The sequence below is a fragment of the Drosophila eugracilis genome, unplaced genomic scaffold (assembly GCF_018153835.1).
Source record: "Drosophila eugracilis isolate 14026-0451.02 unplaced genomic scaffold, ASM1815383v1 contig_47, whole genome shotgun sequence".
Taxonomy (NCBI): domain Eukaryota; kingdom Metazoa; phylum Arthropoda; class Insecta; order Diptera; family Drosophilidae; genus Drosophila; species Drosophila eugracilis.
In genome coordinates, this window is record NW_024573338.1 from 1225817 (window position 1) to 1251101 (window position 25285).

Here is a 25285-nt window from a genome sequence, read left to right on the forward strand (position 1 = left end):
ACTATGTCGTTGCGTACTAAAAATATTAATATATTTTTATTCGAAAATCCTTTGGTCACACAAATCCGTAAGACCACAACAGAAACATTGCTAATTTAGTTTTGCTAATTTTAAAATAAATAAACGAAAATGGGCGAACGCTACAACATTCATAGCCAGTTGGAGCATCTGCAGAGCAAGTACATCGGCACTGGACACGCAGATACTACCAAGTTTGAATGGCTAACTAATCAACACCGCGACTCTTTAGCCAGCTACATGGGTCACTACGATATTCTCAACTACTTTGCCATTGCGGAAAACGAATCGAAAGCGCGAGTTCGTTTTAATCTGATGGAGCGAATGCTGCAGCCCTGTGGACCCCCACCAGAGAAGCTGGAGGATTAAAAATAAAATATAAAAATAAATAAAAACTATATAGAAACAACAAAATGAAGTTTTCCAGGGCTGGATTGTTTGCTGCTGTATTGCTGTATTTATTGACATTCTGTATTTTTCACTATAACAGCGAACGGTCGCACTACAGGAAAAGCTTTTCACTCGATATAATATAACTTATTTTCGTTTTAATTGTTAATTTTCGAGTGCTAGTGTTTTAAAATAACCTTTATATAGCCAATGCCGCACCGAAGCAAAGTACGTTGCCGTGTTTTTCCACAAACAAAGTAATATATTCAATAAAACTCGCACGAAATCGCTGTACAATAAAACGGTAAAACTGCGATACAGCAGCATCCACAACAACAATAACACGTCGCGAGAACAGAGCATCTTGTGCGAAATATCGCGGCGAACAAAAGAGATCAGATCCCAGACGCAATTAACAATTGCGTAGAAAACAATATATGTGTCTGTATATAGACGGCTCAATACGGCACACAATTTCAAAATGCCTGTGTATTTGTTTAGATGAGTGCACGAAAATTGCGCGCCGATGAATTATGTGCTGAAAAACAAGAGCCAACGCCAAGCGACGCATTACCTTATAAATAGTAACAAACTAAAGAAAACCTAATGTTATTTCCCAGCTGCAAAAATCAGCTTGTCTGAAGTTCTTGCAAAAGCTCTTTTTCGTGTAGCATACCGTGTCTGTTTGCATGGCCGCCACTGTGGCCTGGCACTCCAGCGTTACCAGACGTGCGAGAGAAAAAGCATAATTCACCAACTGAGTGCTCATGGCATGATTAACGAAAAGTCTGCATATTTCCCCCGTGTGTGTGGTGTGGCTGCAAATGTTTATAAACAATAGCTGTAATAATAAAAAGCATTATTAATCAGCATTTGCTAACGGCCACCCGGTGAATACGGCAACACTAGCGCATATCTGCGCTTTGCTTTTTCGGGAGCAGGGCTGTCGTTGAGCAGCGGAGAGGGGTGAGGTGGCAGAGGCACTGACGGGGGCACAAAAAGCCCACGACATCGTCGAGTTGAAAATTTTCGCGAAACCGAAAAAGTTAAAAATAAATGTTTACTGTGCAGCGGCAACGCGGCAGCGGGGAAAATCGCAATTAACCCCTCAGCACCCGCGGACGCCGTAGTGTTAAATGTAATTTTTCGATGGCTCGCGCTCGATTGTATTGAATAATTCGTTGCCTCATTGATGGGTGGTAGGACAGGGGCAGGGGGCAAGGAGACCCTCTCTTTTTCGTGTGCCTCTCTCCACCGCCTTCGCAAGGCAAACGAAACGAAAAGAAAGAACCGTAATCGTGAGCAATAGACAAGAAGAGAAGAAACAAAGCAATGGGAAAACAAAAGAAGGGAATGCCAATGTCCTTCTCCCTTGATTTTTACTTTTACTAACACCAAAGAGTGAAAACCCTAATATGATTTCATTCATATTCTTTAGATCTTAATACTGAAATATGCAAAATTATTGATTTATTATAACGAAATTTTTTTTTCCAGATCCTATAAATCCAAATAAAATTCCTGTAATCCTCCAAATCCGAAGCTCGAAAGTAACCTATATACAAGCCGCACATAGTTCAAGGTAGAAAACATTCAAATATTCAGCGGGAGACGCTCTCCTGATCGCTTGGAAGTGAAGCGAAGCTTACTGACCGCTGCCGAATAATGAGTCGACATGAAGGTGAATCCTTGAAGCATCTAGTAAATGCCCAACAATTATAATAACAAACCTATTAACAAACCCAGGTGTCAGCTGCGATTCATGTCTCAAAAGCAACTTCAACGGACGGCGCTACAAGTGCTTGATTTGCTATGACTATGACCTGTGTGCCGATTGCTACGAGGATGGTGTCACCTCAACGCGCCATTTGGTTGAGCATCCTATGCAGTGCATCCTTACCCGCTCCGACATCGAGCTGTACTTTGGCGGCGAGATGCTAACCTCGGATCAGCCGCAGAGCTTCACCTGTCCCTACTGTAAAAAGATGGGTTTCAGCGACGCCACCCTGCTGGAGCACGTCTCCGCCGAGCACACGGAAACCAGTCTTGAGGTGGTCTGTCCGGTCTGTGCTGGTCTCCCGGGCGGCGAACCGAATCTAGTCACAGATGACTTCGCCGGTCACCTCACCCTGGAGCATCGCCAGGGACCGCGCGAGCTGATTTCCTTTCTGATATCCTTTTTCAAACAAACACTATCTATGATTTTTAGGTATAATGCCCAGCTGCATCTGTAGAAGGTCTGTAGGTCTGAGGGTATTACAAAAAACTGCCTTTGCGTTGAGATCAGAAACTATTTTAAAATTATTTTGCGGTAAAAGACTGACGTTCAATTTGAAGTACTTTGATATTACAAGTTTAATTCAGAATCTCATTATTAGTCATACATTTACAATAATCATTTTCGTTTTAACGCAATTCAAAGACAATTTGAATTTGACTAAAACAAATTATTTTGCCTGATTTTTCTCCTAACAAGCAGATTGAAGCGGTTTATTTCGGTTTAGTTTGCTTCATAAACATTTGAATAATTTGGCTAGAATTGCACACAACTCGGCGGTTTATTTTTTTATATTCGTTTTATTGTGCTAATAAAGTCTCAAATTTTATTGACTTGCCGTAACTAGCCATTTAAGTGTTGATATTGCATTTTTCGCTATATAGCCCGAAAAACCTTGAACAATTCGTGATGCAACTAATGATATTTTAGTTATAAGTTAATATTTATAAATCCGATCTGTTGGTTGCCTTAACCTATAGACAATACGACGAGCCCTCGGCCATTCGTCATGGAGGTGGAGTGCGTCGTATCCCAGGACGCACTCTTGGCGGACCACGGACACGTCGCTCCAACATGCACTTCAGCTCATCGAGTGGTTTGTCGGCCTTGTCGCCCTCGGGACGAGAATCGGTAGATCCCATTGCGGAACTGTTGTCACAGCTTTCCGGTGTGCGGAGGGGTGGACCGCCCACATCGCAGCTGCAGCAGCTACAGATGCAGATGCAGTTGGATCGCCAACAAGTTACGGTAAGGGAGAGTCTCCACCCCATATCCATTATATTTGTGTGTATAAGGAAACTGCGACTTTCGTTTTCTTGCTTTTGCGCTTGCATTATTTTAGGCATCGCGCCAAATCGATCGGCTGCCAAGGCGTGCGCATCCCATAGTCTCAACATCGAACTCGAATGCCGCTATGGCCGAGGTGATCAGCGGTGGAGCAGGCGGTAGTGGAGGCAGTGGCGCAGTTGGAAGCGGCAGTGGTGGCGGTAGCGGGGGTACCGCACCGCCCAACCTGCGCACTACCGAGTGGCCGGTGACAGCCAGCTTCTCGACATCGGCCAGCAATCATTCGCAGACTCAGTCGAGTCTGGCCGCCAACAGCCTCAATGCCAGAGAAGTAGTTCATCCCATTCGCCAGCATCTCCTGACTCAAATGTCCACTAATCCCCTATGTCTTGTTCTGCAGGCAATTGGAACGAACAGCAGTGCAGCCAACAATGCCCTGGGCATCAGTGTAGGCGTCGGCGGTACGGCCAACGGCAATGGAGGAACAGGTGCATCTGGAAGTGGAGCTGGAGCCGGAGGAGCTAGCCAGGGGGGTGGTCAGGGTGGTGCTGCAGTTGGCGAGTCCCTTTTGCTGGCCCAATTCATGCAGCCCACCCTCACTGAGGCCGAGTGGGCGGTCGTGGAGAGTATGCGAGCAGATCGGTGAGTGGCGAAAGCTCTTTAATAAGAATTTAATAATATTTACATATGCTTTTTGAGATTTTCAAATAACAACACTTGATCTATTGCTGTTTACAAGCTAATCTGAATTTGTCTCTCCTTAGGTCCATGTTTGTGCAGTCGCTGATGCTGTCGATGCTCTGCACAGAGGCGCTTGACTTGAATGCCTCCGACGAGAGCCTCGCCAAGAGTGATAATGTAAATAAGGGGCAAAAGCAGCAACAGGAGGATGCCGAGGCCGAGGCGCAGGCGGAGACGCTGCTGAACAACAATGCCGATGTGGAGCAGCAGCAGCAGCAGCCACAGCCGGCAATGGTGCGACAGGTGAATCAAATGCAACAAACCTCACCAGAGGACTTTGTGTGCGACGAGTATCGCTATAAAAACAAAAAGGCCAACACAACACAAACGAGCGGCACAGCAGGTGGAGGAGGAGTAGGAGTAGGCGGAGGATTGGGGGGAGCAGGAGCCACTGCAGCCCCAGGCGGGGGTGCTAGTGGAGCTGGCAGTAAGCCAACAGCTGACAGAGGCATCGAGAGACGCGGCGGTCGTCCTCCACCATCGGATATGGCCACGGGCTCGCAGCAGCCACAGCAGCAGCAATCCACGGCCAATCCGGCGGCGTCCCAGCAGAAATACAAACACAATGCAAATGCAGCAGCGGCGGCAAACACAAATCAAATTCCCGACACTAGGTAGTGCCTCCGATGATGATCACCACGAATTGCATCAACAACAACAGTAACAACAACCACACCCAATGTAGCTGCAGCAGCAACAACAAATCTATCACCACCACAAAACACCGCAAAGGAATCAGCAGGAAAAGCAGAAACCGAAAAAACCACAGATGGAACTACAAACAACACAGCCGTTAAAGTAACAACCGTAGTGGGGGAAAGCTGCTGCTCTGGAGGAATCCGATTCGTCTTAAGCAGTTGCTGACGCGTCCGCCGCAGCAATTTCGTCAAAAGGAAAACTATATTATGTATCGTTTATTAAATATATTAAAATTTATATAATTATAAAAAGATGAGAAGATGTGCAGCAAGAAAAATTATTGTAATCATTGAATTAATTATAATTTAAAGAAACCACAAAATGTTTTTGACTCTGCTTGGTTTTATTTTCGATACACAATTTTAGGTGTAAGGATGTGGAAGCTTGATTTAGAAATCGTACGGTTTTGTTACTAACTTATTTTTTTTAAAAGGAATCATTGGAAAGGTAGATTTTGTTATTGCTAAATTCGATTTTTATCTAATTGACAAATGTGTTATATTCCTGAGCTAAATTGCTTACGATCATATTAAAACTAATATTTTGATGAGGTTTTATCTTAAACTTTTGAAACACTTGAGATCCACGATATAGTAGTAATCTACAAAATTCCATCACACTTCGAACCTAGCGATATCGAGAGGAGGTAGATTATCCAAATCATAAGCGCTTTGGACTCCTCTCGGCCGAAGGCAGAATAAATGTTCCACAGCATGTTTGATCTGATGCTCCGAGCAATAAGGATTGACCATGACAATAGAGTGGGCCAGCATCTTGGCTAGCTTCTTAAATAGAAATCGATTCGCAATTAGACCTTCTTTTAAGGGAATCATTAAATTTCTAACAATCCACGGCCGAATTCGAAGAACGCAGCTGGCCAGAAGTACTTCGTCCACCAGATCGATTGATGGGCTGGATATTTGAGTGGCAAACTCGTCTTCACTATCATCGCCAAAGAAAAGGTGGAATTTGTATCTTAAACGATCTTCGCAACGCCAATCTGCTTCCAGCAGGCGAACCAAACAAGCATTGAGCCGCCTTCTTTGGGCGTAAAGTTCGCAGGGCCAACGACTCTGGCGAAGATCAACTTCGCCCTTATGCCACGTTGGGGATGTGGCGGTTGGCGAACTGGGCGGGTCTTCAAACTTTTCCGGCAGTTCGGCGTTCTCTATTTCCTCTAGTATAGCCGAGATGTGCGGATCGTCGGTTACAGCAGTGGGCTGAATTCCGAAAATGTCATTTAAATCGGTGGGCTCATCGCCAAACAACAGGGCTAGTTCCTGGGCCACGGCATCTTCGGTCTCAGAAAAGGGTGATCCTTGATTACCGAGTGATTTGGACTCCGGAGTTATGTTCTTTCTGCGACACCGTCGACACAGCGCTTCTTTTTGGACTTCCAAATTTTCTAGGCTGGTCTGAAACATATCGATTTTCCGACGTAGCTCATAGCTACCATCATTATTCCCTTCTTCTGACGAAACATAGCCATTCTGAAGATCCATGTCGATTGTTTGTGTAGCCTTACTCACCAAGTGGTGATCTTGTTTAATGTGCACCACATCCTCACCAGTTGAAAGCTGCATTTGATCAAAGAGAATGTTGGCCAGACGGCATTCCTGAGTGTTTCTTCGTACCGCAGCAATCTGCATATATAAAAATAAATATCAATGGTGTATGCCTCTTCAAGATCCACTTACTGTCTTAACCATGGCTCTCTGATAAATTTGAGCAGCCATGCATGCCTGTTTAGCCTTGTCTTCCAATTGCTCCAAGCTTGCGGGAATGCAAGCCCAGGCGGTGGGCTTGTGCCGATTCCGAGATTTGCTGGCCCAGACGCATACGTTCTCCTGCAGTTGACGTTCCAAATAGAGCACATATTGTTTGCGCACCTAGGTGGTTTCAAAAATAGATACATTTTTAAAAAATAGCTTTGGGCGAATCTTCCCCAAAAATAAACTTTTTTGCTGATGACATACCACCTCTGTAAGGACCACAAAGTCATTAATGCTTTCGTGTAGCATGTTTATCCTTTAGTTTGGAGTTTGTAATATTCAAATCAATTGAATTGGTTCATTTTGGCGCTGTTTTTAAACGGTTAATCCGGGTTTTTGATCAAACAGGAATTTAAACAACTCTCCAACGTTGCCACCTGATAAAGAACAGATGCTGTAAGGAATAGTGTGACCAGATGGAAAGACTTTTTCCGGTATAGCTTACTTTTCATTAACCAAAAAATGTAAATTAAAACGTATTCTTACTTCTGTTAAGGCAGATGCTGGTCAAATTAATTTAAATAACAATTGAAATATAAACTACAATCGTGAATGTTTATTTTAGAAAGTTTTTCACAGACAACAGTATTACAAGCTTCTTTTGTTTAATTATTACATATTTATGTATGTTAAAGCAGTATGTATTATCTCAATAAAATTATCTTCTCGAAGTAAACACTGCTCAGTCAGTGCCTATTTACATTATATAAATATATAGAATAAATAAGCATTTAAATTACAAGCAGTTAACGATCAACAGTAGTTGATTTTTGCAGAGCCAACGGAATTTTATGTGAATTCCGTGTTGTTTATTACAAATCGTTATTCTGAACAACAACAAAATTAAGCGTGAGGAGAAACTATTATAAATATATGATTAATTATATTTTAGGGCTAAACTGCCTAAGCCGTTGCCAATATTTGGCTTAATTTTGAATATCAATCGAACATTCCTCCACTTCGTTTCACTATCTCTCTTTCTCAGTTAGTCCAGAAACATGTTCTCGTCGTCAAAGGTAAAGACATTGTTGCGTGGTGTTGATTGGGCACGATTAGTGGCCTCCGGTCGTGCTTGGCCACTTTCCGTCGCGGTCTGAGTGCTGCTGTTATTAGCCGGAGAAGTATTGTCCGTTCCTGTGGCGGTGCTGGCCGAGCTCCTAGCGGAGCTGCCATCGCCTCCTGTTTCCGGGCCAAATCCATCAAGCATGACAAACTCGTCGTCGGCATCGCTGCCTTCGTCTGCCAGTGATTTTCGGCAGATGGGACAGGTGCTGTGCAGGTTTAGCCATGGCACGATGCAGTTTTCGTGGTACAGGTGCGAGCACGGTAGCTTTCGTACCGTTTCGTCAATTTTAAAATCTTCCCAGCATATGGAGCACTGAATCTTACGTTCCACGTCCTCCGCACTGATCTGCACTTTGGGTATTTCATTAATGCGCTGTGCCGACAACGGCGGCGGTCCTGATGTTTCCATTTGGTTGAGCATTTGGGTGACAATGGTGTCAAGTCCCTCGCGGCCCCACGCATAATCGCCGGGGTTCCCCATGAAGAACATGTGCGAATTGCCTCCACCACCGACTCCTCCACCTGGTCCGGACACAATTTCGGCGGTGGCGCCAGCAAGTGGCAGGCTCTGGAGAAAATCAAAGAGCACATTGTCAAGACGATCCAGGTTAGCCGGACGAACACGTCCTCCGGCAGTCAGGCCGCCGCTAGAGCCACTGCCCGAGGGTCCACCGAAGCCGCCTAGATGCACTACATTGCTGTGTCGCCTGTTTGGCTCGATAGTGATCTCCAAATTGGGTACATTCCGCATGTTCAGCAGTGACACAATATCGTTACGCAGCGATTCAACATTCACCTGTGATCCGCCCGAGGAGCTACCCCTGCTTAGGGTGTCATGTGAGCTAGAGGAGCCACTGCCCCCGCTTCCGGATCTTGCGGTGCTGGGGGCTCCACCTACCGAAGAAGCCATCTCCGGTGCATTCGCCGGCAACTCCTCTACGAAACCATCGGCGCACAGCGGGCAGGTGAAGTCCGAGTTGGGAATGTTGATCTCCACGTTGCACAAGTGGCAAAAGAAACGCTTGGACTCCGCGGACCGATCCTCCACCACCATTGCTTCGGCCATCCTGCGGGAGCTCCTTTATTTCCTGGCAACGGCTCGGCTAGCGATTGTGCAAGATTGTCGCCTTCTGATGTTGTTAGTTTGCCGGCGGCTCTAAAATATGCTTTGCACAGAGGAGGACACAGTACACACACCTGGATCCACGCCGGTCATTGGTTTCCTTCAAAACTATTGGGAATTTAACGAATAGAATTAAATTTTTCTATAAATAAGGCCCTTTTAATGTGGCCGTTGCGTTATAGATGGTGAAGATATATGTTATCGATGGTGCTTTATATATCGGCACTAAAACTAACAAAATGTACTTTTACTTGAAACAGTTTAAATCCCTTATATATCGGCACTGGAACTAATAAAATATACTTTTACTTGACACAAAGTTGAAATCCTTTAATTTGTATTATTGACATCATTATCCACACTAGTATATCCATATAAGCTTAATGCTTTTCAAGAACTGATTTCATTTTACACATCACTAGTAGGCGTTGCCATCTGACTACATTTCAGCCAGTCAATATTAGTGAATTTTATGCTAGCAGTCTGGCAACGAAGGGCAGAAACAAAAAGTCATCTTCCCAGGCGGCGTTTAGCATTTTGCAAAATTTCAATTTTCCTGCTGATTAAATTGAGTTCAGCAAGCACCATGTCGATTCTAGCCTACAATGGAGGATGTGTAGTGGCCATGCGCGGCAAGGACTGCGTGGCTATTGCCACGGATCACCGTTTCGGTATCCAGGCTCAGACGATCTCCACGGACTTCAAGAAGGTATTCCACATCGGTCCTCGGATGTTTCTTGGACTCACTGGCCTTCAGACTGACATCCTGACTGTCCGTGATCGCCTGATGTTCCGCAAGAATCTTTACGAGACGCGCGAAAATCGTGAGATGTGCCCTAAGCCCTTCTCCGCCATGATGTCCAGCTTTTTGTACGAGCACCGCTTCGGCCCGTACTTCATTGAGCCGGTGGTGGCTGGTTTGGATCCTAAGACCATGGAACCGTTCATTTGCAACATGGACCTCATTGGGTGCCCCAACGCACCCGACGATTTCGTGGTAGCCGGTACCTGTGCGGAGCAGCTTTACGGCATGTGCGAAACCCTGTGGAAACCCGATCTGGAACCGGACCAGCTGTTTGAGGTCATCGCTCAGTCCATTGTCAACGCCTTCGATCGCGATGCCATGAGCGGTTGGGGCGCCACCGTGTACATCATTGAGAAGGATAAGATCACGGAACGTACACTGAAGACCCGTATGGACTAGACGATAAGAGTTCTCTTGGTGATTTTGAATACAACACTAACGGAAATATACATACAAATGAAATTTGTTTAGGTACAAGAAAGTTTTTTTCTAGTTCATTCGAGGTTTAAACCTTCGATTGTTTTCATTTTTTTTTTTTTTTGGGTTTTTGGGTCTATTTAATAACTGACAATTTCAACTGGTAAGTAAACATAATTTTTTGAGGTATTGATTCCTTGCATATAGTAGTCGTTTATTGCCCATCTGCCCACTCGACAGCTTTCTTGGCTAACAACATTGCCGCCTCTTCCGTTTTGGCACCACCGATAAATCCGTTGTGATGGACAAATATGAGATCTTTGATACCAGCCTTTTGGCTCAGATCATCGTCTCTCAGTCCACGCCAGGGAATTGGCAGGAACTTGCGCCCCAGGAAGCTGCTAGGCGTCACAGGAACTCCGGCCACTCTCCAACTACTGCCGTCGTTAAAGACGATTAGCTTGGGCACACCTTCAACCTGGTACTCCTTCTCGAGATCAGCCAGATGAGCCTTCCAGGGGCAGAAGACCTTCAGGACGAGAATCTCTCCAGAGGGATGTACGTTTTTGGCCTGTATGAGAGCTTCTCGTACGTGATCCCTGGCCGCAATCCAAGAGCACGCAACTTCTACAACGTTTTCCACAAACTCTTTTCCAGCAGTTTCCATTGCTAGTCTAAATCGCTCTTCGATGTCAACTCCAGTTTCCTGCCAAGAAGGATTAAGCTTGCCAATGCGGGCGGATAGATGGGTGGAGATTTTGTAGATAGGCTCGCCGCCCTCAAACATTGGCACTCCGTTGTCAATGGCGTCCAATTCGCTGATAAAATTCCTGTAGATTTGGACAAAGGCCAGTTGCAGGTTCTCTGGTGACAGTGTAATGCCCTTTTCCCGCTGCAAGATACTCTGGATGACACGCTCGCCATAGTGGCTGTAAATCAAACCGGCACTGCTTAGCCTGGGGGGATTACATTAAGTAAAATAAGGTCTTTGAGTCATGCTATAAATTTCACCTGATAATGTTGAAATCCTCGCTGACTTCCGTTCGAATGGACTTGAACGTTTCCTTGAAGGTTTGCTGGTGGTGATCGTACCATTTTTTTGCATGATCATACTCGCCTCCAACATCTACTATAATGTCACATTTTTCATGCAATGCCTTGTTGTCACGGCTCCGGAAAATCTCGGCGTTTTTAAACTCTTCTAACTGCTTAAGCATAAAACATGCGACCACTTCATCACAGTGAAAAGTGCCGTTATGGGTGCCGATCCACAGCGGGGAGCGTTTCGGTGGGGTGCCTCCAGTCATTATGAATAGATTTCCTGATTAAATTATGTTGGCTAAGCTTAATAATTTTACTTAAATACAGCTTTTATTAACAACGTACGAAAACGCGGTAACAATCGGAACATTTCTTCGGTTCGATATCTCAGGGGTGGAACGGCTTCGGTTTCGATGTCTTAATATGGCATCTCATGCTACGAAATTTAATGTGGCAACACCAAAAACGGTTTTTTAAAACACAAACAATTTAAGATTTCATAATAAAAGTGTTTTAACCATATTTCTTCCTAAATAATATTTATATCTTTCTATATCTGTACCAAGCACTGCCAGTTTTTTAGAGAAGTTTGTATCTCACCAGTCGTTTGCATGGGCGTCCGTGTTGATCTAATAAATTAGCATTTATTTGCTAATTTTTTAGACAATAACTTATAGGAACCGTTTCGATTTTTTTTACTGTTTATCAGAAAATTATTGGGTGGAAATTTCAGTAAGCCTTTGCCACTCAAGACCCTCGCATGGATAGATTGGATACAGCAAGTTAAAAACAACAATTTTCCAAAATGGCAGAAGCCCGTTTGCGCCGAAATATAAGTCGGCAAGTACCCGCAATGTAAGAGTGTTGAGTAAACAAGATCATTTCAAAATGTTAAAATCAAAGTGATTAAAAAGACATTATTGACCCACTGCGTGTTTTCGATTATGTAATCATCTGATGTCTTAAGTTATTTAAATTTCACATTTCCGTTAATTTTGAGGTGAAACCGACTAACAGTAATTAAAATATCAAAACAGTAGGAAAAAGTGTCTGTATCTGTGTATGTGCGTAAAAACATAAATCACTGGCGACTGTAATGATCACGTGTATGTGCACACAAACATCGTTTAATTTAAATTGTTGCACAGGGTATTTTCCCCTGTTTTTTTAGTTGAATCCCACGACCTTCGTTAAGATTCTAAAGCTCGGAAACTGAGTGAAAAAGGAAGCAGCTGGCCGAACAGAACTCGTTCCCAAACACTTTTTCATTTGAAAATGCGAAACGCAGTGCAAATTCAAAGTGCAATTTGCCCCGACACCAACGTCACAAATCGGAGAATATATGCGGATTTTGAGAGGCTTATGGTAGTACTAATCGATGCAGACAAGCTTATCATACTCTCGACTCGTTTCGACCCCAGCTTCTTTCAATTAAGCTTATCATTTCGCTTACGTTAGAAGTTCATTGCCACTGAGCGAAAAATGAGCTTGTTTTCACAATTACCATTGTAATTATATTTTCACGCCCATCAACAAATAAGTAAACGCCACGGGCAAACACCTTTGTGACTAGTACTAGGAACGAGAGGTGAAGGGTATATCAGTTGGTACTTTCATTTGGCTTTTTAAAAAGTTATCTTTCATTCAGAGTTAGAAAAATAGACTGAGATATTGCAGAAGAAAAAATGTATGTATTCTTCAATCATATAAAAACGAATCCACGTACTCAATAAATAAATCATTTAAATGAAAAAGATTTCAGAGGGTAACTTTTGGTTGGTGCTTAAGATTTAACGTTACGTATACGACTATTTAACTTCTATTAACGCCGTTTTTTTTCGAATAAATTACTTAATTCTACAAATATGTGAGTAATGCATGAACGCGTGAAAATTGCTTTAAGGGCAATTATATAGAGCACTCAACAAAAATAGATTATTAATTAGGAAGGTGATGATTTTGTAGCTATTTGAGAAAAAAAAATGATAAATATTTATATAACATAAACGACATTTTGTCGCAGAGCTTTACTGATATGCAAAATCACATTTCCAGACATTGTAAAGATTTATTTTTATTGCAGCTTAAGTGAACTTAAGTAGCTTTACTGTATTTATAGAGGCGAGATCAAAGAGGCTTGACGTTCTATTCATGTGTGTCGGGTTTATGCAACTGTCATTTAACTATTGCTAGCATTTACCTTTTCCTACTTCTGTTTGCATCGCTTACATACTATAAAGAAAACGGCTTTGTAGGTATATGCATAGCCTGAACCCGAACCGGAATGTGGAGGCTAAAGCCAACGTGTTCTGTTGATCCAGCAAGAATATAACGATTTTATTTTATGAATGCCAGATCGATTCCAAGCTGATTTAGTGGGAAGATTTAGTATTCTCCGATGATTAAGTAAAAAAAAACAATACAAAAAACGGGTTTGTCAGCGGCTCAATTGTTCTCGCGCTCAATGAATATCTTTTTAGGGGTTTTGTTTTTTTTTTTTTGCATTTGTTTTTCTAACCGCCGAATTGGTTACCGAATTTCCTACATTCCAATTGGCACAAATGCCAATTGAGCTTTCGTTGCGTTTAATTTCTGAGCTCCGATTTGTAAGCTAAGCTTAATGGAAAGCTTTGTTGTAACGGGACAGAAATTGACGCTTGGCTTCGGCTTCGGTTTCAGTTTGTTTTGACCGCGCGACGCGCTCTGGTGTTAGCGTTAGGTCTTTAAATCGCTCGCGGATTAAAAGCAAGAATTTGTAAATATTTATTTACAACTTTATTTTAAAGTGGCACGGCACAAGTTCGTTACAGCAAAAATAAAAAACAAAAAATTCCCTCGCTTGGCGGCTTTAAAACCTGTTCCAAATTTGGCAAAAAACTTTCGAAAGTTCAACACTCCGATTAAACCTTTAGGAATCCCTTGATATATTGCCTATATGCGTATAATATATGTGACATCGATTAAGTGCAGTGTTTCAGCTTCGGCAGCGAGTTATTTCCGTTGCACGCAATCTTAACCCGCATCGGTATATAACCCTTATTTAGCCAGAAGTTTGCGGTTTCGGCTGCAACTTTTCTTGGCCATTAACCGCTGACATATTGGCTTTAACGAGCGGTTCACGGAGAGGGCCCATTGGGCAACACCTTGATGCCAGGCATGATATTTGCTTTCGGCTTAAAAAAACAATTGCAAACAAGAGACAAGATGCCAGAACTGTGTACATTATGTGTCTTTTTTGTGGCCTAGGAAATAATAAAGAAGCACGGCAAAAAATAAGAAATTCTTGAGAGACAAATAAATGGTTTCATTTTAAATGAGAAAAAATCCCTTAACTGAATATAATCTTTATAATGTTAAAACTATAACTCTAATATACCTTTTAAACTTTAATACATCATTAAAAATATAAGACAAACTTAATACCTATAATCAACAAGACCATTTATGTCAAAACATCCTAATTCCATTTCATATTTAATATTCATATTGTAATTTCAATTACAAAATTATGTTAAATTTCTTCCAATGCATGGAAATTAACAAGAATGTGGAGAAAGAAGGAGAAAATACGCGTTAAATGTTTTTTTGGCATCAGACAGTTGGGGTGCGCCACATTAAAAGGTGGCTCTGCGGCTGTGGACGTCTTTGGGCTCATCTTGAAAATTTAGTTTTAACCGGTTTCGCTGGGTCCCGTGACCGAAAATGCGATTTATTACGAATCTCATAGACATCGAACCATCCAACCACAATCCTAAACCTATGCATCTTCAATGAACTGGTTTCCATGCTCAAGGCTTTTCTTTTTCCTTTGGCTTCTACGAAATTTCGGTTTACTTTGTTCATATCCATAAATTGCATTTAAATAACCATTAATCTTAATGTTTTGCCTAACATGTGTGTTAAGAGATTTCTCTGAAGAAACCATCAAGTGAGAGATTGACTGTGGGAAAAGGAAATACAATATTATGTGATATCTTAGTGACTAAAAAAAGTGCCTTCAATAAAGTTTAAATACCCAGTGTTAGGGTATAAAAAGAAATTATTTTCAATTTCGTGTACATATAAACACGTAACATTCAATTGTGTCAAAAACTTTAGCCATCCCAGGCGCATAATAAACAAGCCGAAAGAAAGCGGCCAAAACAAGAAGACCAATAAATGTCCAATTATAAGATTTTTTTGTTTGTCTGTGATTTTGAAAGGTTTTGCCACTTAGCACTCACTGCCGAAAACATCGATAAATAATGATAATGACCAATAACGATGGTCAAATGATTGCCAACTAAGCGAACAGTGTTTAAGCCGAATAAATAACTCTACACAAGGCAAAATCAAATACAGGCACTTGAGCAAACAGAAAAGTGCATTAAGCATACGCCACGCATCAAGTATACGCCACGATGTCCAATGGCAAGGCTGGCACAGCTGCCGTAACAGCTGAGAAAAATGGGTAAAAATCACAATAAATTTATATATAGTCAGTTCCCGCTTAGACAATAAACCACTGTTAATTACTTTGCTGAAAACTAATCGAATGCAAAAACAAATACTTTTCCGTTGCAGCTCGCTGAACGATCGGCCATTGTTCATGCAAAATAGCAACGGCGGACGTATTCCCACCGGCGATGTGGAAGTCAGCAACTTCCGACGCGCCCTCCCACAGTTTCTAGCTGTTAGTATTAAGAACATATTGCTATTCGGTAAATAACAAACAACTTTTAGCTATCCCTTCTGTTCCCAGGGGAATGAAATTTAGAGGTTTAGCTGATTTTTTATTCTACTTTACAGCCTCATAAAATTGCACATTTTAGTTGTGCATATTAATCATAATTAAAGTCAGTTATTTAATCAAACCTCCGGTAATTATATGAACATTAAGAACGTCTGTTGCCTTGAACATTCATCATTTTGCCATATAAAGTAGCTGTTGAGTTCGAATCTCATCACTAACTCAAATTGGGAACTATCAACTATTAATAACTCCGAGATAATGGCAAAGATAATAAGTAACTTAGTCACAAGACTTCTTGTTTTTATTATTATTTTATTATTTGTTTATGAAATAAGAAAGTATAGTTATAGAATTTCCCTTCTTCATAGATTTCATTCCCCTAGAACAGTATGAAAGAGTTTAAGTCACTTTTTATTGATCGTTTGATTGATTCTTTATTCACCCTTTCTAGGATATGGCATGACCTTGGGCTTTCCCACAATCGTTATACCCGCCATTCAGGGAGGCGAGGGTCGCAGTGAGACCAGCGGCGACATAGTCCTCAACAAGGATGAGATCTCTTGGTTTAGTAAGTAAATTTTACTTACTTAACTTCTATTATTATATCTTGTTGATTTTAGGCTCTATTAACCTGATCTGTGTGCCTCTGGGATGCCTCTTCTCCGGCCTCCTCACTCAACCGCTGGGCAAGCGCCGAGCTATGCAGGTGGGTTTAGCGCAAAAAAACATAGGAATAATATTTTCTCTAACTTTTTTGTTACTTAAGTGAAATGATAAACTTGTTCGAAACTTTAAAAATACTAGTCTCACGTACACTGTGATTAGTTTTTTGTTGTCACAAACCAAATTGAGCAATTCTAATTTTAGCTATTGGTGTAACTTTTTTTTGGCATACCTACACCTGAAAAGATACAAATTGCACCCTTCCCACTTAGCCGCAATCATCTGCGGCTCATCAGACGCTCCTCCGATTACCGATCACTCGGAACACTGACACACTGAACTGGAATCGAGCTGCGTGACTTTGTGGGGCTTATGCAATTATGTTTATCCGCTGTTGCCGATCCATCCAAACTTATTTAACCCACCCCCTACTTCCCTCTGTACTTGCAGTTTGTCAACCTGCCGATTCTGGCCGCCTGGCTGATGTTTCACTTCTCGACGCGCACGGAACACCTGTATGCGGCTTTATGCTTGGCTGGACTTGGTGGCGGATTAATGGAGGCGCCGGTAAGTGAATCTCAACCACACTGATTAATAGCTCTGAAATATAGCCAAGTTTAAACCTATCACGTGGGAACGATGGGCTGACGACTCTTTGTTTAACTATTAATTAGCATATTTATTCAGAAATGGGGAATCACTTTTTCCCCAACTTTGAGGATTTTTAAGCCAAGCTATTGAAACCTCAAAATCATTTAGCCGGAAACAAAGTTTAGGAAATTTAAATAATAATTTAAATGGAATATAATAGATATAAACCTCAACAAGCAGCTTACTGGATTGAGTGAAAATTTAGTTCTTAGCTTGACATTTTATGATTTTATCGAGTAAAAAGATTCATTTTTAACGAAGGATGTATTTATACATTATCAGAATTATTTGTAATTGGTTTTTGTATTACAATTTTAATAATTTTTGGGAACTCTTCATTAGTTATTTTGAATATAATGCTTGTGTTTACTTTAGGGGGGGTCCTGAAAGTACGAGTTTTGTAAAGCGGCTGATTGGGTATAATTTTCTTGTTAAAGAGACAGGTGAAAAACCTCCTTTTCTTAGATTTTAGCAATCCGCAGCCAATCTGTCTGTTCTTCTCATAGATTAGATTGGCAAAAACTTTAAGATGGTCCTCAGGGGAGACATCAGGAAAGCTCTGAACATACTCGGGCCTCATCAGGGTATACAAGTCGAACCACAAGTCAATGAAGTTTAGTGCATTGAAGCCTTTAGAGTTAGAGCGCAGCTCCATAAAATCTGTGGATTCACCCACGTCCCTGTGGTGAAAGGTATTCACGCAGAGCGATTGGGAGTGTTCGCTGCATTGGTTAGTGACCCTCATCGCCATCACGGATAGCTCTTCATCCCAGGATAGTGCTGGCAATTTAGCGGCCCTCGGCAAATCATTTAATCCCCGCTCGACACTTCTGCGAATTGTATTTACTTTCCTCAAGATATCATCTCGATAAGGGGTTAGCTTGATGCCCTGGTGATTTTTGCCGCATCTCGGAGACCACTGAAAGCACAAAAGTAGAACTTAATTTGGTTTCCTACTGTAATTCTCTGATGAAGTAACTCACAAATCGTACGCCACATGTAATATGTACTGTGTAGTTCGGACAAATGCTTCCATGGCAGTAATCGGGAGTCTTAAAAAGCAAGAATTTCGTTTAAGTTGCTTTTAGGTATATCTTTCACATATATTTATACCTTAACGGGCTTGTTATAACGTTTTTTCTGGATGTACTTTGGCCATCGTGTTCGGTATACAACATGGCTTTCGATCCCGTTTAACAGCAGAAAAACCAACCAAAGTTGCATCTTTTCCAAATCTCTCAGTCTTACTGATTATTTTTAAATTGAAAAATTTTTTTTGTGCATAATTGCAATTTAAATGGCTAAAGTATTACTATACGGTGCCGTGCAAATTGAAAATGTACATCGCTAAAGTAAAGTTTTAACTTTTTTAATCACCTTCCAAAAAAAATGCAAAAATTATATGAGAATAATAACTTTAAAACTGATCGATTCGTAGAGGTCACCACATATGGCCATTAAATCTCATCTGCGATTGCAAATTGAATCTAAGTATGTTTTTGTCATTTTTTCTAACTTCAACGACTGCATCCACTGACCTACATATCTCTTTTGCAACAATGGCTGACCTTGGCCAAACTCCTTGAGAGCTTTGGTTGCCTCACCACAAGCTGCTGGTATTTAACAATTAACCCTCTAACCTCTCATATGAATAAACTAAGTCTAGCCTGCTTAAGAATGTGAGGAATTAAAATTTATAAATAAACATATTTCTAAAACATTTTTTTTATATTATATATTCTGGAAATTTCAAATATTTGTTTGTAATAATGATATGTTATTATTAACCCAGATAGATAGTTTCTGAAGCTTTTCGCAGTTTTCAAAGGGTTAAATTGCAAACAACTTAAGATACATATAAACCTCTCAGCTATATCCAATTGATCTTAAAACTACACAAAAACTCTCAACTAATCTTGCCATTCTGTTGCAGGTGCTCACCTATGTGGCGGAGATCACAGAGCCAAAGTACCGCGGAATATTGTCCGCCTTGGGAACTACTTGTGTCATCACAGGCGTTTTCATTCAATTCATCTTGGGATCCCTGATGGACTGGCGTAGTGTGGCGGCAGTGAGTTCTGCCTTCCCGGTGATCACCATTATAATGCTGTGCTTTGTTCCCGAGAGTCCGGTTTGGTTGATAAGGGAGCAGCGTTTCCGGGAGGCGGTCAAGTCCTTGCAATGGCTACGTGGCTGGGTCCCCGAGCACATGATCGAGGCAGAGTTCAATCAGCTCTATGATGAATTGATCACCCAGAAGGCCATAGAACTGTCTGCGGAAGGAGTGCCCCTGCAGAGCCAGCGGCGAACTATAAGTCAACGTCTGAGGATGTGGCGAAAACGTAGCTTTCTGGTACCCTTTCTCCTGGTTTCCTTCTCGTTTTTCACGGGTCACTTTTCCGGAAAGACCCCACTCCAAACGTATGCTGTGCAGATTTTCCACACCCTGAAGGCTCCGATGAACAAGTACCACGCCACTATTCTTCTGGGAGTAGCCGAGATGCTGGCCACCATTTTGGGCGTTGTCCTGATTCATTTCACAGGAAAGAGACCCTTAGTCCTGGTTTCAACAGTAGGCACCGGTCTGTGCTTCTTTGGCACTGCAACATATGCCCATTTCTTAAGTGAAGTCCCTGGATTTACAGTCAACAATGTGGTGGTTAATGCCTCTTCAATTGTGCCCAAAGAAGGAATTCTCTCGCAGGAAAATATTTCTAGAATCTTTGAGACAGAGCAACAGGCTATTAGACAGGAAACGGAACACTTTACTACACTAATTCCAGACATGGAAACCACAACGATGTTTGAACCAGAAGTCTATAATCGCAGTAAGAGGGATGTAGACGAAATGATGACCACAGATGGTCCTGTGGACACCACCATGTGGCCGGAGCCATCCAGCAGTACAGAACTCGTAGTTTCTTCATCCTTGGCGCCACCTACGACTTCGGCTAAGCCACCTATCGTAGATGAACTTCTGCTGGTGGTGCCGAAACAGGAGCACAACTACCTAGTCTGGGTGCCACTCATCCTGCTACTGCTCTCCGCTTTCTTCTCTCATCTGGGAATCAGAATGTTACCCTGGATCCTCATTGGCGAAGTATTTCCAGCTGAGATACGTAATACTGCCTCAGGATTTGCGGGTGGTGTGGGATATATATTTGGCTTCTTGGCTAATAAGCTCTTCCTTGTGATGCTGAGTGCTTTAACTCTGCCCGGAACGTTCGCCTTTTATGCCACTGTGGCCTTCGTTGGAACCATTGTCCTGTACTTCACACTTCCGGAGACAGAAGGTCGAACACTGGGTGTAAGTAACAATATTAACTGAAATTGTTTAAAAAAATATATATTTTCTTTGTACTAATATGTCTCTTAATCCTTTAGGAAATCGAAGCCCACTTCTCCAAAAAGTCAGACATGAATTTGCTTCGCAAACAGCCCAACAACAAGTTGCCTGTTAAGGACGAAGCCCAGTACCCCGGAAATGCTATAAATGTCCAGGGTAGCTTCCATGTTCCCATCACATCGCAGCAGCAGGCGAAGATTATACACCTGCAACAGAGTGACTTCACACCCCGGCCCCAAAATGGACGGTCGGCCGGAGTTGGAATGTCTAATCCGGCCTTCGAGGAGAGCAACACCACACATTTGTGAGGAGTTGCTAGTGGTCTATGTCGCTCGTGTCATCACCTAAAACATCATTTCCAAGTGCTTAACATTCCAGTGATATTTCTGAGAAATAAACTTAACTATTTAGATATATATATGAACTGGACTTTTGATTCTTAGCCCCTTAATATCTTAAAGCTCACTATCTTATCATTCCGAAAAGTATTTTACCTTGCACTTGCCCATATAAGTGGATAAATGCTAGCATTTGCACCAAGTCTTTCGGAAATGGAGTTAACCACTATTGGTGCGTGCAAAGTAAATGAGTAATCAGTAAATTTTCAGAATTAAGTTAAAGATAAGTTGAGCCCTGTTGCGTAATATTGCTTACTGATGAACTCGTATAATTTAATACATTTTGAATCAGTCAAACGTATTCGGTGAAAGTTTTACATGGAAATTGAAAAGATCCACCAGCTAGTTTCAATGTTTAACTACTTTTTATGTGAACTCGACTTTTAACGTATTTTAAAGCATGCTTATAAGTAATATTGTATAACACATTTCCATGGAGATATATAATTGTATAGATGGATCAAAGGCGTTTGCAACAATCGGACTTGTTTCCTAGGTCTCATCGTCTTGCAGCTCAAGGAATTGTGTGCAAATGTCGCGACTGCATTCGCCCTTGTTGTTAAATAGGAATTTATAATAGTGACCGTCTGCACAAATGGCTGCAAAAGAGATAAAATTACGATTAAAGAATTCCCAGGGGATGCCATGGTCCAGCTTCAACTCACCCACAACCGAATTGGGATCGGCGCCAAAGGCACAAACACAACGTGGTCCCTGGGGTATCGAAAACTTGACAAAGCTCCACTGGCTCGAAAAATACTTGGGTATTATGGGCAGCGAGGATTCACGGGGCTTGTTGTCTTCCAGGTTGAAGACATGTATGGTGCCATGGTCGGAGGCGACCACCACCATTGTGGACTGGTGATTGAAGTTGATGCAGAAAATGTTGGCATGGTTACTTCCACGCCTCAGCTCCGACACTTTCTTACCACTCTCTGTATCAAAGATGCGGATGAGAGTGCCCTTCTCGCCGGCGGTGGCCAGCCGCGTGCCCTGCAGGTTAAGGGCAATACAGCTGATACCTGCCTCATGGGCGATCACCTCCAGTGGGGCACGCTCCGTATTGGCCAGATCCACAATCTGAACATGGCCAGTTCGTCGGCCGGGGAATGCGAGGAGGCTTTTATTGCTGTGCGGGCACAGCACACATAGCCCGTTGGGATTGGAGCTCGTCTCGAACACGTGAAGCTGCTGTGGTTGCTGGGTAAAGGTGAACACTTTGATAACCCCCTCCAGCACGACCACGATGCGATCCCGACGCAGTCGAACAGCCCGCACCGGCTGATTGAAGTCCAGCGATATGGCCGGGGACTTCTTCAGATCGTCCCACACGATCACCTTATTGGGCGGATACAGTGGCCGGATGCCACCGCCCACTAAGGCAAGATAATTGCAGCGAAACAGCATCTCCACATGGCTGAGACCACCTGAACAATAGGGAAGACAATGGAATTGGTTTAAGACCGTGGGAGTCTCCCGCACTCTCTCTTCCAATAAGCATACCCTCTGAAAAGTATTGGCGCTCCTTCTCTTTTAGCGGATCACAGTTGTAGACCCGGAATCCGGTGTCCGTCGCACAGGCGAAGCATCCTGCAACGCAATAGGGCCATTTATATTATACGGATATAGTATATCGTATAAGTAAACAACACACATCCGCACGTAGACGTACGTACCCTGGTCTTGATTGAAGGCTGCGTATAGCAGCCCGTTTCCATACGGATTTTGCTCTGTGAGGTTCATTGCACTCTCCGGGATGCTGGAAACCCGGGCTTCGGTGATTTTTCGATTCAGTTGCTGTGAAGAAAGAAAAACAATCAATTGGCGGACGGCGGATGATTTTATGTTTTTTGGTATAAAAACAATGGCGCAGTGTGACCGAGTGCTAACGATGAATGCTGCCAAAAATGACTTTTTTCTTATTAGTCGGAGTTTTTTTTACAACTGAAGTAGTTGGCTATTTTTATATAAACCAGAGTATGCCCTTAAACCTTTTTATAATTTGTTTATATTAAATCATTCATATTCAATTTTAACAGATCATCCTTATTTTTATTTGAAGAAATGTGGCGGTAAATATTTATTTTTTAAGGATATGAAGTAGCTAGAAAACATTAAGAAAGCTCTCTAGCTATTCAAAAGCTAAAAAGCAATTATCGATATTCGATGTCCCTGTCGCCCCCACCTTTCGACCGTCGCTCGTCGAAAATGGTCACCTCCAATATCATAAAATAACAAAAGTCGTCGCTTCTGCGTAAATACGAATATATGTGCAATGGAGTTTAGCACAGATTTGAATGGCTTCGATGAGGACTCAATCGAGCCATGCAGAACGTGCGGGATTTACTTTACCATGGGCCTTGATATGGATAAGGCAATAGTAAAACCCATTTTCGACTTGGATGACTCCACCGTGGATGGTATGGCTGACATTCTGGAGCAGTTAAGTGCTTGGAATGTTAAGGTGAGTTGTCACTCTTTTGGCAGGGTAGTGTATTTATCTAATATGTTTATTGCAAAGATTGCACGGGGGGATGGGCGACCGCAGTACATGTGCATTGCTTGCATTTCCGAGTTTCACAGACTGATCAAGTTCAAACGCGGCTGCCTGGAGACGCAGGAGCAGTTTGGCGAACTTGAGTACCAACGGGAGCATATCGTGATTAAGCGTGAAATCGAGCAGGAGGACCAAAAGTTTTGCGGATTCATATATCTGGACACTGACGAAGAGGAGATCAGCGACGAGGACGGCAGCAGACGTGTCTGTGCTCCCTTCGATATACCTCATGTGCCGATAAAAGAGGAACACATGGCCCGGGTACCAGTACAGACCAGTTCACAGTTTCAGTTACCGGAGCCCAAAGAGTTTGCTTTGCCGGTTGAGTCTGGATTTGACATGATGGACAACGATCCTTTGACCTCCAGTATGTTTGCGCCGTCTAGCGAGGATGCATCTGGTACAGCGGATGATGAAGAGGAGGATGAGATAATAAGGTTTACATACGATGACGATGGCGATCCCACAGCTCCGCTTCCAGCTCCTGTTTATTCCCCGGTTGTCTCCTGCAAACTATGCCTCCACGATTCATCAGACCAGGAGGCGCATTTGGACCATATGCGCCGCATCCACCTCCTTAAAGACTGGGAGTGCCACATATGCGCTAAAAAATTCACTAATACCCAGGAGTCACGTATCAAGTTTCACCTAAAATATCATAAGCTGCAGCAGCACATTAAGTGTCCTGTTTGCGGGTTTATATGCAACTCAAAGGATACTCTCAAGGAGCACAGGCAGCTAGTGCACGCTCGCACAAAGTGCAGCTATTGTGGAAAAAGTGAGAACTTCATTTGTTAATTAGTCCTAGACGTAATAAAAATCTAATTATGTAATAACATTTATCGTTGCAGCTGTAAAGAATACTATGCTACAGACACATTTGAAACAGCATTTAAAGGGTAAGTGAAAGTTAAGAACTAAGACTTTAGACTTATACGCTGACATTGCACTTACAGAAGGTGAGGCCGAACTAGCTCAGAAACTGAAAGTACTGGAGCAATTTCCAATAAAAGTTTCCCCAACGAAGGCCTTTTCTTCCTCGCTTCCCTCTATCAGCGAACCAACTTTGCCTGAGGATACTTGTATTATTCAATGTGCCTTCTGCAGCAAAACTTTCGAAGAAGCCCAGCAGCTGCAGGCTCATGTGCTGGCTACTCACAAGAAAACGTCGAAAAGGCCTCGGTCTCCAGAAAACACTTTGCCAATAAAGATGACCAGGAAGAAGATCCTTTCCTCGCCTGAGGAAACCGAGCAGCCAAGTACTGACCACGCAGAAAGTGATTCCCAAGAAGACAGTTGTGATGAAAAAGTCGACGAGAACATAAGTGAAGTGAGCCTTAATGGCCGCTCCAGTACCAAGCAGGTGCCAGAAAAATGCTACATCTCGTGTCACATATGTGGCAAGTTCTTTGACTTAAAAATTAAGCTTAATCGTCATCTAAAACAACACAAGTCGGTTCCACATAAAACCTTTTAGTTAGAATAATTTCAAGTTTAAAGTCAACTTCAAATTTGCAATTTGTTTGGCAGAACAACATAAAGTCGAAATATTTTAAGAGTATTATGCAGTTAATTGTCGACAATTTAAATCAGTCATTATATGAATTATATCCCTATTAAAGATATTAAAAATTTTCACTGTATATTAATTAAATGATATTAGTTTGAGACGCGTTTAACGAAGCAAAAGATTGTAAAGATATGAAACTAAAGCAAATTATGTAATTGTACTGTAAGCAAAGATATTATTTTTGATTTCATTTGAGTTTTATTGGGTGTCTCTATTATATATATTATTTTATA

At 42.3% G+C, this 25285-nt stretch overlaps 10 protein-coding genes across 15 annotated transcripts; 5 read left to right on the top strand and 5 right to left on the bottom strand.

The window, feature by feature from the left end:
• The first annotated feature begins 37 nt into the window (after positions 1-37).
• LOC108108317 (splicing factor 3B subunit 5) lies at positions 38-427 on the top strand. Its single transcript, XM_017216342.2, has one exon. The coding sequence runs from the start codon at positions 130-132 to the stop codon at positions 385-387; it is 258 nt and encodes an 85-aa protein (XP_017071831.1). The 5' UTR covers positions 38-129; the 3' UTR covers positions 388-427.
• A 68-nt stretch (positions 428-495) lies between these two features.
• On the top strand, positions 496-5234 carry LOC108108314 (E3 ubiquitin-protein ligase Kcmf1). 3 transcript variants are annotated; one of them, XM_017216337.1, is made up of 7 exons: positions 496-636; positions 1906-2089; positions 2155-2579; positions 3173-3433; positions 3528-3803; positions 3873-4114; positions 4237-5234. In XM_017216337.1, the coding sequence occupies exons 2-7, from the start codon at positions 2074-2076 to the stop codon at positions 4829-4831; spliced, it is 1815 nt and encodes a 604-aa protein (XP_017071826.1). In that variant the 5' UTR covers positions 496-636; positions 1906-2073; the 3' UTR covers positions 4832-5234. The 3 variants fall into 3 exon arrangements, with proteins under 3 accessions (XP_017071826.1, XP_017071827.1, XP_017071828.1); XM_017216338.1 differs by lacking the exon at positions 496-636 and adding an exon at positions 1111-1374; XM_017216339.1 differs by lacking the exon at positions 496-636 and adding an exon at positions 1388-1546.
• A 2-nt stretch (positions 5235-5236) lies between these two features.
• Positions 5237-7055, bottom strand: LOC108108315. Its single transcript, XM_017216340.2, has 3 exons — positions 6889-7055; positions 6610-6801; positions 5237-6555 (listed from the first exon to the last, which is right to left on the bottom strand). Exons 1-3 carry the CDS (start codon positions 6931-6933, stop codon positions 5527-5529), a joined length of 1266 nt encoding a protein of 421 aa, XP_017071829.1. The 5' UTR covers positions 6934-7055; the 3' UTR covers positions 5237-5526.
• Positions 7056-7220: 165 nt separating this feature from the next.
• Positions 7221-9089, bottom strand: LOC108108337 (E3 ubiquitin-protein ligase Iruka). The gene has a single exon (XM_017216369.2). The coding sequence runs from the start codon at positions 8813-8815 to the stop codon at positions 7670-7672; it is 1146 nt and encodes a 381-aa protein (XP_017071858.1). The 5' UTR covers positions 8816-9089; the 3' UTR covers positions 7221-7669.
• A 248-nt stretch (positions 9090-9337) lies between these two features.
• On the top strand, positions 9338-10151 carry LOC108108339 (proteasome subunit beta type-3). The gene has a single exon (XM_017216371.1). The coding sequence runs from the start codon at positions 9345-9347 to the stop codon at positions 10074-10076; it is 732 nt and encodes a 243-aa protein (XP_017071860.1). The 5' UTR covers positions 9338-9344; the 3' UTR covers positions 10077-10151.
• Positions 10152-10287: 136 nt separating this feature from the next.
• LOC108108338 (MYG1 protein C27H6.8) lies at positions 10288-11520 on the bottom strand. Its single transcript, XM_017216370.2, has 2 exons — positions 11106-11520; positions 10288-11050 (listed from the first exon to the last, which is right to left on the bottom strand). The coding sequence occupies exons 1-2, from the start codon at positions 11399-11401 to the stop codon at positions 10309-10311; spliced, it is 1038 nt and encodes a 345-aa protein (XP_017071859.1). The 5' UTR covers positions 11402-11520; the 3' UTR covers positions 10288-10308.
• Positions 11521-11889: 369 nt separating this feature from the next.
• Positions 11890-20945, top strand: LOC108108340 (facilitated trehalose transporter Tret1). Of its 3 annotated transcripts, none has more exons than XM_041819195.1 (8): positions 13809-13934; positions 15338-15585; positions 15699-15835; positions 16319-16435; positions 16488-16573; positions 16981-17097; positions 19115-20488; positions 20566-20945. In XM_041819195.1, exons 2-8 carry the CDS (start codon positions 15536-15538, stop codon positions 20833-20835), a joined length of 2151 nt encoding a protein of 716 aa, XP_041675129.1. In that variant the 5' UTR covers positions 13809-13934; positions 15338-15535; the 3' UTR covers positions 20836-20945. The 3 variants fall into 3 exon arrangements, with proteins under 3 accessions (XP_017071866.1, XP_041675129.1, XP_017071863.1); XM_017216374.2 differs by having other exon boundaries at positions 13812-13890; XM_017216377.2 differs by lacking the exons at positions 13809-13934; positions 15338-15585 and adding an exon at positions 11890-11990.
• On the bottom strand, positions 17122-18405 carry LOC108108262 (venom allergen 3 homolog). Its single transcript, XM_017216220.2, has 4 exons — positions 18295-18405; positions 18165-18233; positions 17552-18100; positions 17122-17130 (listed from the first exon to the last, which is right to left on the bottom strand). The coding sequence occupies exons 1-4, from the start codon at positions 18403-18405 to the stop codon at positions 17122-17124; spliced, it is 738 nt and encodes a 245-aa protein (XP_017071709.2).
• Positions 20946-21268: 323 nt separating the features above from the next.
• On the bottom strand, positions 21269-22807 carry LOC108108342 (WD repeat domain phosphoinositide-interacting protein 3). Its single transcript, XM_017216378.2, has 4 exons — positions 22602-22807; positions 22429-22515; positions 21591-22352; positions 21269-21524 (listed from the first exon to the last, which is right to left on the bottom strand). Exons 1-4 carry the CDS (start codon positions 22666-22668, stop codon positions 21418-21420), a joined length of 1023 nt encoding a protein of 340 aa, XP_017071867.1. The 5' UTR covers positions 22669-22807; the 3' UTR covers positions 21269-21417.
• A 305-nt stretch (positions 22808-23112) lies between these two features.
• LOC108108328 (zinc finger protein 142) lies at positions 23113-25237 on the top strand. Of its 2 annotated transcripts, none has more exons than XM_017216356.2 (4): positions 23113-23389; positions 23447-24260; positions 24334-24381; positions 24439-25237. In XM_017216356.2, the coding sequence occupies exons 1-4, from the start codon at positions 23201-23203 to the stop codon at positions 24957-24959; spliced, it is 1572 nt and encodes a 523-aa protein (XP_017071845.1). In that variant the 5' UTR covers positions 23113-23200; the 3' UTR covers positions 24960-25237. The 2 variants fall into 2 exon arrangements, with proteins under 2 accessions (XP_017071845.1, XP_017071846.1); XM_017216357.2 differs by having other exon boundaries at positions 24442-25237.
• The last annotated feature ends 48 nt before the right edge of the window (positions 25238-25285 follow it).